The sequence below is a fragment of the Neovison vison genome, chromosome 12, assembly GCF_020171115.1.
Source record: "Neovison vison isolate M4711 chromosome 12, ASM_NN_V1, whole genome shotgun sequence".
In the NCBI taxonomy this organism is placed as follows: Eukaryota; Metazoa; Chordata; class Mammalia; order Carnivora; family Mustelidae; genus Neogale; species Neogale vison.
Window position 1 is genome coordinate 16,870,419 of NC_058102.1, and position 12,545 is coordinate 16,882,963.

The following is a 12,545-nucleotide window of genomic DNA, read 5'->3' on the forward strand; positions in this document are numbered from 1 at the left end:
AATCCCTCTAAACCCACTTTGTTGAAAGTTTTTGTCCTGAGTGGACGCTGTGTTTTGTCAAATGCTTTTTCTGCATCTATTTGAGAAGATTGTGTGGTTTTTATCCTTACTCCTGTTAATGTGATGTATTACATTAATTGATTTGCAAATATTGAACCACCCTTGCAGCCCTTGAATAAAACCCACTTAACCATGCTGAATGATTTTTTTAAGATATTGTTGAATTTGGCTTGTTAATATTTTGTTGAGGATTTTTGCATCTATGCTCATTAGAGATATTGGCCTGTAATTTTCTTCACTTGTCATGTCTTGGTCTGGTTTTGGTATCAGGGTAATTCTGGGCTCATAGAATGAATCTGGAAGTTTTCCTGCCTCATATCCTCTCAACTTTTTGTTAGGGAGACACAAAAATGACTTTATTTCACCTTCATTTTTGCTGTGTCTAGAAATCTAGGTTGGCAGGGCTTTTCTGTTTGTCAAACTTGAATGGCCTCTGGTCTAACCACTAGTTATCAAGAGAACAATATCTTTAATTCTTACAGAAGAAAATCTTAGACATCATTAATATTTCATTATATGTGGATAGACACAAGGTCTACATATCCTGAAGTTGGGAGTTGGAGAATATAACTATGGAACCCCTACTCAGAAAAAAAACACACACACTTCTTGCCCACCTCTTCCAGTATACACAGATCACAACAAATAAAATGATTATCAGCATTTGGAAGCTTAAAGGAAGCTAGCCAAAAGCCACAAAATGCTCTCAGGGAAATGGATTGAATTGGCAAAGGGCAATTTCCAGAGCAAAACTCGATGTTTGCTGCCATTCTCCAGGCTTTAAGGATTTATTTTCTCTCTCCTTCTTAAACACATTCATTTATTCATTCATTCATTCTCTCTTTCAACAAGTACTTTTTGAGCTCTGCTAAGTGCTAGATATTGTAAATCCTGATAAATTAGACATGGACTCAACCTGCAAGAAGCTTCCAGTAGAGCAGATGATAGGTACACAAACACCAATAAGAGAATGAGATGTCAGAAGAGATGCATAGTCAAAAATCTTTCTCGTTTCAGAGGAGTGAAAGATTACTTAGGGGAAATAAGGGGGTTAAGGGAGGAGAAAATCAGGAAAAATGCCTCCAGGAGGCAGCCCTTGAGTTATACTTTAGAGAAGGAATTTGGTCATGCTGAGATGGTGACAAATGACAGATGATAAGCTTTTCAGGGAGCCATTGTCCAGGGAGGAATCAGCATATACTAGAGAGTTAAGCTAAATTACATGTGCAAAGGAGCAGCAAGAAAATGAGAAGAAAAAAAAAAAAAAAAAAAGCCAAATTGCCAATGGCCTTGAATGCCAGGCTAAGGAGTTCTGTTTGCAACTAGCGCTTAGCTAAAGCATGTCTGAGCATTCTTTCTAGAGAGATAAGGGGAAAGGGTGGGTATCTATCTGTCTGTCATCTATTGGGGACCAGCTCTGTGCCAGGCACTTTGCCAAGTGCTTTATACACAGTCTTTCTTAAAATCCTTTTATTAGCTTACAAGATAGGTATCAGGATCCTACATAGCCAGGTGTCTCCACCCTTATCTTTCGTACCTTTGCCTCCTCAGGGCGATGTTATGGCCATGACTTGGGATGTCAAATCCACCATTAGTAAGGCAAATGCCTCTCTACCTCATAGGGTCTGAGTAACTGGTAGAAGACCCCCAGCTGCTAAGAACCTGGGCGAAGACTGGAAGCCGCCCCTCCCGCTACGTACTAGCGTGGCTCCGAACCGGGGCCCCGCCCAGTCGCAGGGGATTGGCCATCCGAGCCCCGCCAGCTGAGAAGGCGGAGCCGCGCCTGTCGAGGGGGCGGGCCGTGGGCGGGTCCCGAGACTAGCGGACCCTGCGAGCCGTGACTGTGGCCGCGGGGCGCTCACAGGCTGAAGGCCGCGTCCAGGCTGAGCCCTCGCTGTCGCGCGGCCCGCCCGAGGGCTCCCTTCCAGCATGCTGTGGAGAGGCAGCCAGGCGCTCCGGCGCTTCTCCACCGGCCAGGTGAGTCCGGCCCGGGCGAGCTTCCTGGCTGTCACCCGAGGCTGTTTTCCAGACCCCGGGGCCGGAGGGCCAGTCGGCTGGGCTGGGGGTGGGCACGGTGTTGAGACTTGGCTAAAAGCCAAGACAGCGTTTTTAAAACTGGGAGACTGCAGAGAAGGATCCGGAGAGGGTCTTGGGTAAGGCTTGTCAGGCGGGCCTTTGTCTTGTCGGGGGACGGGGCTGAGGATGCGGCTTTAGAACATCTACGGACGGTCCGGCCGGGGATGACACGGTGGGAACAGCCACTTGGCAGCGGGGCGGAGTCAGCTTCCTTTCTTGTTTTTCATTTCAATCATGAGATCCCTGGTCTGGAGATGGAGCCGAAGTACAGGACCGAGGAGGGAGAATAGTGTTCAAGTCAGCCGGGTCCTTCTGGGCGGCCTAAGAGGTGTGAGCGCTCCAGACTGGCATTCAGGGCCCATTCAGATAGTGGCCCTCAGAGCTGGTGGCTGCAGGCCCATTTTTCTTGAGCTGCACCCGGCAAGATTGCTAGGATTGCCAGGCGCTGCAGAAGCAACCACGTTGGAACACTAGTTAACTGTAGCCCAGGAACGGAGCAGTAGCCCAGCCCAACGCGTTGGAATTGCATCAGCTCCTCCAGAAATGGAAAGAGAGCAGACACGTTGCATATGGCCCGGGGAGAGATGCCTTGCTGCATCTAAGCAAACTCAAAGCTGTTTAGGGAAGGAAAAATAATCCATCTTACATACATTATCTCTTTTATAGGAAGTCGATGCTTTCTGGGCTGTGAAGGAATTTGCTTTTCGGTTCCTCTTCTTTGCAAAGGTCCCATGTGCATGTATACATATCCAGATGTAAAAAAAATCTTGAAGGCAGGGAGAAGTCTTGACTAGCACCAAAAACCAGCCGAGTGTTGCATACATGGAAAAAGCTTTTGTTTCCCAGGCAATCCCAAATAATGAGGATTCACTTTACCCCATCCTGTCCTAGTTATTTGGGGAGTAGTCACCTTTTTTAAAAAAATAAGGAAGATGAGAGCTGCTCTTAATGAACTTTTGCTTGCTCTGGACTCCTCCTTAGCTTTCTCCTGCCACGTGGCATCTGGGAATCTGGGGAGGATGGCACAGAGACAAGCGCTTGTGCTTTCCTGTTTTATTGGCCTCCTTTATCAACACCTTTCATTGACTTGCCTTTTTTGGAGAGCAGAAGGGATTCTTGAAGAATGCAAAGATGGCAATAGCAGGCTGTACATAAGATTTCAGTAACCAAAGTTGAACATGCCGGTTGGCAAATGATAGAGACAAAAACATGCATGTGGGGAAGCACCAAGCAGGTCAGGGGTCAGGGGTCTGAGTCTGACTGTACCCAGAAGTTCATGTGAAGAGCAATGACATTTGACTGGGAAGAAGACAGGTTCTCCTGTGGCCAAAAGGAAGATGTGGAATGACAAGTGGAGTGCTTGGGATATTTTACTCCATAGAAAATGGGGAGCCATTCTTTGGATGGAATTCTATAAGAATTGTTCAGAATCAAACATGGCTGGCGGGAGCTTAAAATGGTGCAGCCATTTTGGAAAACTTAAACATACACCTATGATATGACCCAGCAATGGCACTCCTAGGTATTTACCCAAATACCTATTTATGAATGTCTACAGTAGCTTGATTATTAGCAAAAACTGGAAACAACTTAAATGTCCTTCATTTAGTGACAGGATAGACAGTGGATAACTCCATCCACATGAGGGAGTCATACTCAAACAAAAGAGGAGTGAACTACTGATAGACACAACCACATAGATAAAACTCAAATACAGATGCTTAAGTGTATGAAGACAGACTCAAAGGGCTATGTATTATAGGATTCCGATTACCTGACATTTTAGAAAGAGTCAAACTATAGTGATAGAAAAAAGTGTTATCAGGAGCTGGCGCTAGAGCTGGCGCTAGAATTGACTATAAGAGATTATCTCACAAAGGACATGAAGGAATTTAGGGAGGTGATGGAACTGTCCTTTGTGTTGATTGTAACAGTGGTTAGGTGACTGGGTGTCTGTCAATCCTCACAGAACTATACACTGACAAGGATGTATTTTACTGTGTGTTAATTATACCTTCATCTTTAAAAAGGAAAAAAAATTACACAGTATTTTTGAGTTTGGTACTAAAGCAGAATGAAAAAAAAAAACCAACTTCTTAGATCCTAGCAAAATCCAACAGGAAAACTAGTTTATAACACTTCCTGACAGAATCGATTTTTCCATTCCCTGTCTTCAAGAAATGGACTTAGAAATATGTAATGATTTCAGCTTAATGACATGGCTGGATCTTTTTAACCACTGCAACTATAAATAATAAAACCCTTTTGTCTATTAGATATTACCATACACGTCCAATATCTTGCCTGATTCATCGCCTCTTGACTTCTTCCCATGGTGGGTGTTATTTGGCCTTCATATTTATTTGGCACTGTTACTCAACTTCCTCTACCAGTGTCTGGAACAAGTCTGGGTGCTGGTTCTGGGTTCGTAGCCTGGTTTCAGAACTTGAGGATACCTTATGACCCAAATCAGGAGTCTGGACCCATCCCTGCTTCTTGGAACCAAGTACTGGCTTTATACCCTAGTTCTAGCAACCACATCCTTGTTTCTGAATTACCCAACCCCCTGCTTTGATGTCTAGTTTGTTTTTAGGACCTTCCAATTCGACTTCAACCCCTCTTTAATTGTGTATTATGGAGAAGGTCAGAGGGAGAAGCAGACTCCCCATAGAGCTGGGAGCCTGATGTGGGACTCGATCCCGGGACTCCAGGATCACGCCCTGAGCCGGAGGCAGTCGTTTAACCAACTGCGCCACCCAGGCGTCCCTAATTGTGTATTATGTACTGAGCATTTGTTCTAAATCCTGAGGATATGATTAATAAATAATAATAATTATAATAATAAATAGCATTGATAAAGCACTTAGTATGTACCTGGTGCTAATTTAAATGCTTTACATATATACTCACCAGCTTAACATCTCAGTGAAGTAGGTACTATTATTATGCCCACTTTACAGGTAAAGTAACTGAGACCCAGAGAAGTTAAATAACCTTTTTGGAGTCTCATGGCCAGAAAGAACAAAACAATAAACAAGAAAGAAACAGTCCCTGCTTTTAAAAAAAGTCCATAGATATCCTTATTTTAAAAATCTGTTATCCTTTTTGTGATTAAAAAAAAATGTTGGCCAGATATCCCAGAAAGCCCTCATGGATACATTCTTTATGTGATTATGCAATAGGAAAATCAAGTTGCACAACTTTGCCCTTTATGGTGTGTCATGAGTTTTGTTTGAATCTTACACAGATTTACATCTGTTTCCTCTATTAGTTTGAGGGTTCGTTACAATAAGTAACATGGGCTTTTACACTATTTCAAGCCACATCCCGTCAATATATGGAGGCGGATTATTAGATAGGCTTTTTATTTTCACTGTCATTCTCAAACACTAGAGGGATGCCCAACCGAAGTTAATTCATGCCTTACCTGAGTGGGTGTCAACATAGAAGTAAGACAATGTCATTCTCCTGCTTAAAGTCGTTCATTGGATCTCACTGTCTTCACAATAAGGTCCAAATTATTTGGTATAGACAAGATTCTCCCCAGTTGGTCTTTTGACTGTCCCTAGAACGTCACTTGTCATCACTCTCCACTTTCCAGTATTGAACCCACTTTGCTCACTTACTCATTTCTCTCTAAATGCTGCCCCCTCTGCCTGAAGTTTCCCAAGGACCTCTCATAATCCCCACCGTTCTCTTGGCCAACCCCTAAATGAGTGTTCTAAGATTCCGTTATGGAGTTCTCTTCTTGGGAAGTCTACTAGGCTTCCACACCCACACTATGCTCTCCTGTCCTAGCACTATGTCAGTATGTCCTTATTTGTGTGTCTTTCGTGCTAACTGGTAAACTCCTGAGGACAGGGACCAGTCTTCTTTGTGCTTTGACTGTTGCGATCCCAAAGAAAAATGCCCACAGAAGCCAAACAGGGGAAACAAATGAAGGATTTGACCCAGATAGAAGGAAAGGTCATGTCCAGCCAGAGGAATGGGGGTAGCCTCTGCTCAGCTCTAGCTGACTGTTGCTACGTGGAAACGTAGACCATGGTTGACAAAACTCCTGATTTCTAAAAAGAAATCAGAAATTCAGCCTGCTAACTGAAGCTTCCAAAACATTATCACAGCTTTTTGACAAATGCTCTGTGGGCCAAATAAAACATTCTTGCTGGGCACCTGATTTGCAATCTTCCCCATGCTCTGGGCCCAGAGTATGCTAAATACTCAAAACATGCTTAGTTGAGTACTTCCTACACGCATGATTTGGGGCACCGTGTGCCAAAGGCTCCTCGCCTTTCTCTGAAGTGTTAGGCACCTCGCTTTCTCTGAAAAATTGACTTTGTTTTATTCTTTTATGGAAAGTCTCCTCATGTAAAACTGTCAGGTCTCACAATTCCTGATGGGGATTATACCCCCTACTGTTCTATTACAGTAGCATTTGCTTCATAAAAGCACTTTGGATCGGAGCAAACTGGTAGCACTGAGTCTTTAAGTTTTCTATAGAAAATCATGTGGTTTTTGTTTGGATTTTAATCTTTGGAGCATAATCAGAGTCCCCTTAGTTTGCTTCCTAAAGGATTCCACAAGGGTGTGGATAGCCTGGGAATGAAACATTGAATAGTTAAAAAAAAAAAAAATCTGGGGGTGCCTAGGTGGCTCAGTCTGTAGAACCTTGACTCTTGATCTCCGGGTTGTGAGTTCAAGCCCCATGTTGGGTGTAGAGATTACTTAAAAATAAAGTCTTTTTTTAAAAGGAAAAGGAAAGGTTCTGTTGCCTGCCATAGGCTCTCCCAAGGCAAAATGTTATCAGCAGAGAACCCCAAGATAATAGCACTTACCACCCCGATTTAGAAATGCTGTGGGTCATTTTATGCCCCACCCTGTTCTTGCTCACCAATATAACAGGCGCTTAAGTGTGCCTCAAAGAATGTTCTCTGTCACCAGACCCACCCCACAAATGAATGGTGCCATCCCTCCTCTCAGGACCACCAGGGTATTTCTTTAAAAAGTCTAAAGATGGAACTATTTGCCACAATTCACCATCAACCTGTTGCCATATTTTTCTTTATTAAGGGGGGGCGGGACGGACCTTCAACATAGGAAAGCCATTGAAGCTTATCCACCGAAGTGAGACAGATTTGGGTTTGACTTCTGTCTCTGCCCCTCGTTAGCAGTTTACTTGACTCCTTGGAGCCTTGTGTATTCTCATCAGCAAAAACAATTCCTGTGAGTCCTAGAGACATATGATAACTAGTTGATATTTTTTTTTAAATTAATGAACAGAGCTCAGTGCCGTGCTGGGCTTATAGCACATTTCTAGCAGGAGAGATCCATCATCACCATTTTTTTATTTACCCAGGTATTACCTATGGTCTTATTATGAATAATAATAATAGTTGACATTTGTTGAGCATTCCCTACTGCTACACATTGCCCTAATGCATTACCTGCTTTATCCTGATAAAGCCTTATAGCAACCTTATGAAATAGATACTTTTATTTTTCAGATTTAAATTGATGAGACCCAGCTCAAAATCAAAGGGTCTGTGTTATGAGAAAATAATGGGTACTAATAACGGGGTTGAATCTGAAGGCTGTCATTTAGTAGCTGTTTGACTCCTGGCTGTGTGTTATCTTCTCTCTGTTTTAATTTCTCCATTTACAAAGTGGCTTTGGAATGCTTGTCTCAGCAGTCATTGGGCAATCAAAATGAGGAAATAGATATGAAATGCCTGGCACATACTAGGGTCTCATTCAAATGTTTGCTATCACTTCCAACCCTGCTTCCTGACCCAGACTCCCCCAGGGCAGAATCTTTTAGTGTAGCGGGCAGGCACACGCTCTCCATGCATCAGAGAGTCTCTGACTTGAGTGTGCCTCTGAGTCAATGGCAAGCTTGTTAAAACACAACTTCCTAGGCCCAGGATGCCTCAGTAGATCTGGGACAGGGCCCAGGGACCCACACTTTCAGCACATCCTCCCTGCTGATTCCGCCAGCATTGCAATCAGTCCTAAGATCATAGCTGGAGAAGTAAGACCAAGGTAGGGTACCCCAGTCTGGTTTTCTGGAATTAGGCTAACTCACTGTAAACACACTTATAATCCTAAAATCTGAGCGTTTCTGTGTTGGAAACTCACCTCTGTAGCTTAGCTTTAGCATGAAGCTCGGAAAGTGTCTCAATGAATGTAGTATTTCCAAAGATACTCACATTTCTCCAAATGCTGTCTTTCTAAGGGAGTGTTGAATCTGGAATTGAACTCTTTGTAACATTTCCTTTGAGTCAGCCCAGCCTCTTAGCTCTTTTGCATCCTAAGAGTAGTATTTTAGAGGTCTTAAAATATCTGGTGTTGGTCACAGTGTGAGGTAAAGCCGGATTTTTAAGATAGCCAACAGGTCAGTTCTGTTTCAAGCAACAACATTAATGATAAGATTTGGAGGTAGAATATTTATGGCACATTTTGATGTTTTGGTAAGAATAGATGAAATAATCGTGTATTATCTATAGGCAAGCTGTGCTGTTGTTACAGAGTTAATCTGTTTGCTTAAAAATATTTGTTAGATGTTGAGGCTCTAGGCTCTTTGAGGATAGAAACTTTGGCCCTGGAAAAGAATTTTTTTAACTAAAACCTTAATTGTTTTGTTATGCCCGAGTTTTCGCGTTGGAGAGACCATCAAGGAGCCAAGCACCAATGCAATCACACGAGGGTTTATTTGACAAGCTTAAGCTTGGGCCCAAGGATACCCGCACAGCAGAGTAGGGACTTGGACCCCGAACCAGATTACAGTCAGAGTTTTTAAAGGCAGAGTAGGGGTGGACTCGGTGGTGGATGAGGACAAAGGGGATGATGTTAGTCTTTAAGGAATTTTGGAAGCAAGGTCTCCAGGACCTTGAGGGGCTAGCTATTGTTGGGAGAAAGGTTATTTATTACCAATAATAAAAATCTTCTAGTGAGACCCTTTAGATGTATATCAGTGGGCCAAATGCTTGGGAATGATTCTCGATACTGTCTTGGAGGTTTAGAGATAAAAGTTTCCTAAAGGAATTGTTAAAGCAGACTTACAGGATCCTGGTTGGACCTGTTGGAGTAGGGGGTCAGTCAGGCTAGGATTGTCCTTAGCAAAACCTCAAGGTGAGGGCAGTTGAGTCCCCAGGGGAGAGCCACTCTGTCTGTTTCAAGGGCTTGTCAGTAGGTAAGGAATTTTAATGATTTTCTTCTGCCTCTGTTTCCCACATCAACTAAACTTGAGGTGGGATGGCCTTAATTTTCTCAGCCTCCACATTTCCCCCTGAACAATTTTGACCCTTAAATCTTTAAGGGTGTTGAAGGTGGAAGGTCTCATCTTCTGTAACTTATTCCTGCTGAATAGGGGCATAGAGTTGTCCCTACCTACTCGGGTCAACACTGGTCAGTTGGGGAATGTGTAGGGGAGTTATGAAAGACAGAGGCATTTGATTCCAGGGGAGGCTGCTCAGGTGATCTTCCCAAGTGGAAAGGATCATCTGTGGAAGTTATGACAACGGAGGAGTTGAAGTCAGGTGAGGAGACATGGGAGAAAATAACAAAACATGATTAGTGTAACAAAAAGAAAATGAACCTCAAATAAGTTTTTTGCTATTTGACAAAAAAAAAAAACCTTTTTCCAATCCAGGAGTTTAAATCAATCATTAAAGGAGAGAGGGACTTTTTAAAGTGCTAACCTGTATAGGTCAGAACCAAGAAATATTTCATGATAATCTGGAACATCAAGATGGCTGCTCTTCTGTCAGGGCTAGACTCGAGGTGGATACAGCCTTGTTTTTCTTGGCCTCCACAGTTTAATTATCAGCTCAGTTACCGGGAACAGGTGAACGCGTATGCTCTTAAGTTCATACCTAAAAGGGGATGCTGTCTACACCCTTAATAAAATGGGAAATAAGGGAAAATTGTTTCCTCATAATCGACTTCACAGTGAGGCTTGACTAATTTATAATGACTTTCTAGAACATTAAATAATCCCATTAAAAAAAAAAATTCCAACTCCAGGGGTACCTGGGTGGCTCAGTGAGTTAACCCTCTGCCTTCAGCTCAGGTCATGATCTCAGGGTCCTGGGATCAAGCCCCACGTTAGGCTCTCTGCTCAGCAGGGAACCTGCTTCCCCCCCTTCTCTCTCTGCCTGCCTCTCTGCCTACTTGTGATCTCTCTCTCTCTCTTTCTGTCAAATAAATAAATAAAATCTTTGAAAAAAATATCCCAACTCCAAATCCTGTGGAGCCGTGTTCTACCAGGGAGGAATGTGCATATGACGTCATGACCCTCTGATGACCGTCTCTACACCCGTAATTCTGCATCTAGACTGTTCCACCTGTGGCTTTTCATTTCTGTCTTAACAATCATCATGTCAACTTATTACCCTACCTTCTTGAAAGGGTCCCATTTGAGGAGAATTTACAGGAGGTAAAGTTGCTTAAAGAGAGTTCTTTAAGACTATACCCCTTAGTGCCAGTGTTAATCTTCTAACAGGGAGAAAAAAAGATGGTGGTGGTAACACAATCTGACTATCTTTTTTTAAAGATTTTATTTATTTATTTGACAGAGAGAGATCACAAGTTGTGGGGGGAGCAGGCTCCCTGCTGAGCAGAGAGCCTGATGCGGGGCTCGATCCCAGGACCCTGAAATGATGACCTGAGCCGAAGGCAGAGGGTTAACCCACTGAACCACCCAGGCGCCCCTTGATTATCTTATTTTTAAGTATATTTGTAGGCTTTAGAGCCAGACAGAACTGGATTTAAATCCCACCTCTCCTTCCTTTTGCTAGTATGACCGTGAAGATACAGTTGATGTTTCTAAGCCTTGGTTTATTCATTCATAAAACAGTGTAAAATGGGAGATAATAAAATGTGATAGTTGCAGTGATTAAATGAAATGAAATGACGTGCAGGCCTTAATTCTGTATCTGAAACCTGTGGGACCAAATATGTTTTAGGGTTCAGAATTATTCACATGTTGGAAAATTAACACGGTACATAGATAGTACATTCCATACAATTCACAGTAGGGTCTGGAACAGCATCTGTAACCAAACACATTGATCTTTCTGTAGCAATACATATAAATGTTCATATAGTCCTTATAAATACTATAAATAAAGACTATAAATAGCAGTATGTCGGTCCAGGTCAAGTTTGAAGCCAAAGGACTCTGCACAAACTTACAAGAAAACTATAAGGATGATAAAGAACATCCTGTTAGAGCATTCCACGTTTTGAGGGCGAATGGATATGGGCCACTTATCAAGAATTTTGGAATTCTGGACCATACGAAGAAACACAAAACTGTGGCAAAACCTCTAAGACGTTATTGAAGCTTTTACTTAAACAGTACTTTGAGTCAGACACTGCACTAAACTTATTATTGCCTAATAAGTCTTCTACTTCAATCAAGATTGTGTGAGGTTGGTGTTATTATTCCCACTTTATGGGTGAGGGAAAAAGGCAACAGAAATTGGTCACTTGCTTAAAGCCACATGACTAAACAAGAGTGGCACTAGATTTTAACTTCAGGTAGTCTAGCTCTAGGGTCTGCTTGTGATCCCTGTGTTCTAGACCACATGTTAGCTCTTGGCCTCTTTTGGAAGTTAAGAGATGAGTTTAGCTCATAAAATCATCGTCATGCTGATGCAGATCTTGCTCAGAGTTAAACTCCTTTTAACTATGAGAGTTACACTTCTTAACATCTGGCTTCATTTCAGCAAGGAGTTGGAATGACTTGTAAAATATATGCCATCCCAATGATTATGATGAATAACTGGGAGAATTAGAGCAAAGGAAAAAAGAGGAATTCTTCCGTGTGAAATTATTTTCTCTACTAACTATGTATAATCCAGCCTGGGTCCAGTGTATGTCAATACAAATTTTATTTTGTAGATCTTTGAGGTGTTTTTTTTTTGTCCTCAAGTCATCTCGTATGGTTGGGAAAAGAGTGTTTATCATCCATATGTCTTCTATCCATGCCAACATCTGCCATCGTTGGATTGTTTCATAGGTTTATTTCAAAAACAAGCTGAAGTTGGCACTTATCGGTCAGAGCCTCTTTGGACAGGAAGTCTACAATCACCTCTGCAAAGAGGGCCACCGTGTTGTAGGCGTGTTCACTGTTCCAGACAAGGATGGAAAAGCTGACCCGCTGGGTGAGTATATCTTGGAACTACCGAATCAAGGACTCTGCACCAACCCAGCCAGCACAGGCCCCAGTTCAGACCCCTTACCCCTCATTAGCATTTCTACATTTCTTCGCCACAGGCTCCAAAGACCCAGACTACAGACCTCCCCTCTGGGTTCTGCCACATCCACTCCACCTATTGGAAGCCTTCTCAAGCTAAGTCTATTTGCATGATAGAATAAACTCAATTCTCCCTTCTCCATGGACCCCAAGA

The 12,545-nt window shown here is 42.7% G+C and overlaps 1 protein-coding gene across 1 annotated transcript in view; it reads left to right on the top strand.

The window, feature by feature from the left end:
* The first annotated feature begins 1,891 nt into the window (after positions 1-1,891).
* The window catches only part of ALDH1L2 (aldehyde dehydrogenase 1 family member L2), a 56,453-nt gene continuing 45,799 nt past the window's right edge, over positions 1,892-12,545 (top strand). The window contains exons 1-2 of the mRNA XM_044226463.1: positions 1,892-2,037; positions 12,155-12,299. Of these exons, the coding sequence (XP_044082398.1) occupies positions 1,990-2,037; positions 12,155-12,299 (193 nt within the window). The 5' untranslated portion in view covers positions 1,892-1,989. The remainder of the gene's footprint in view (positions 2,038-12,154; positions 12,300-12,545) is intronic.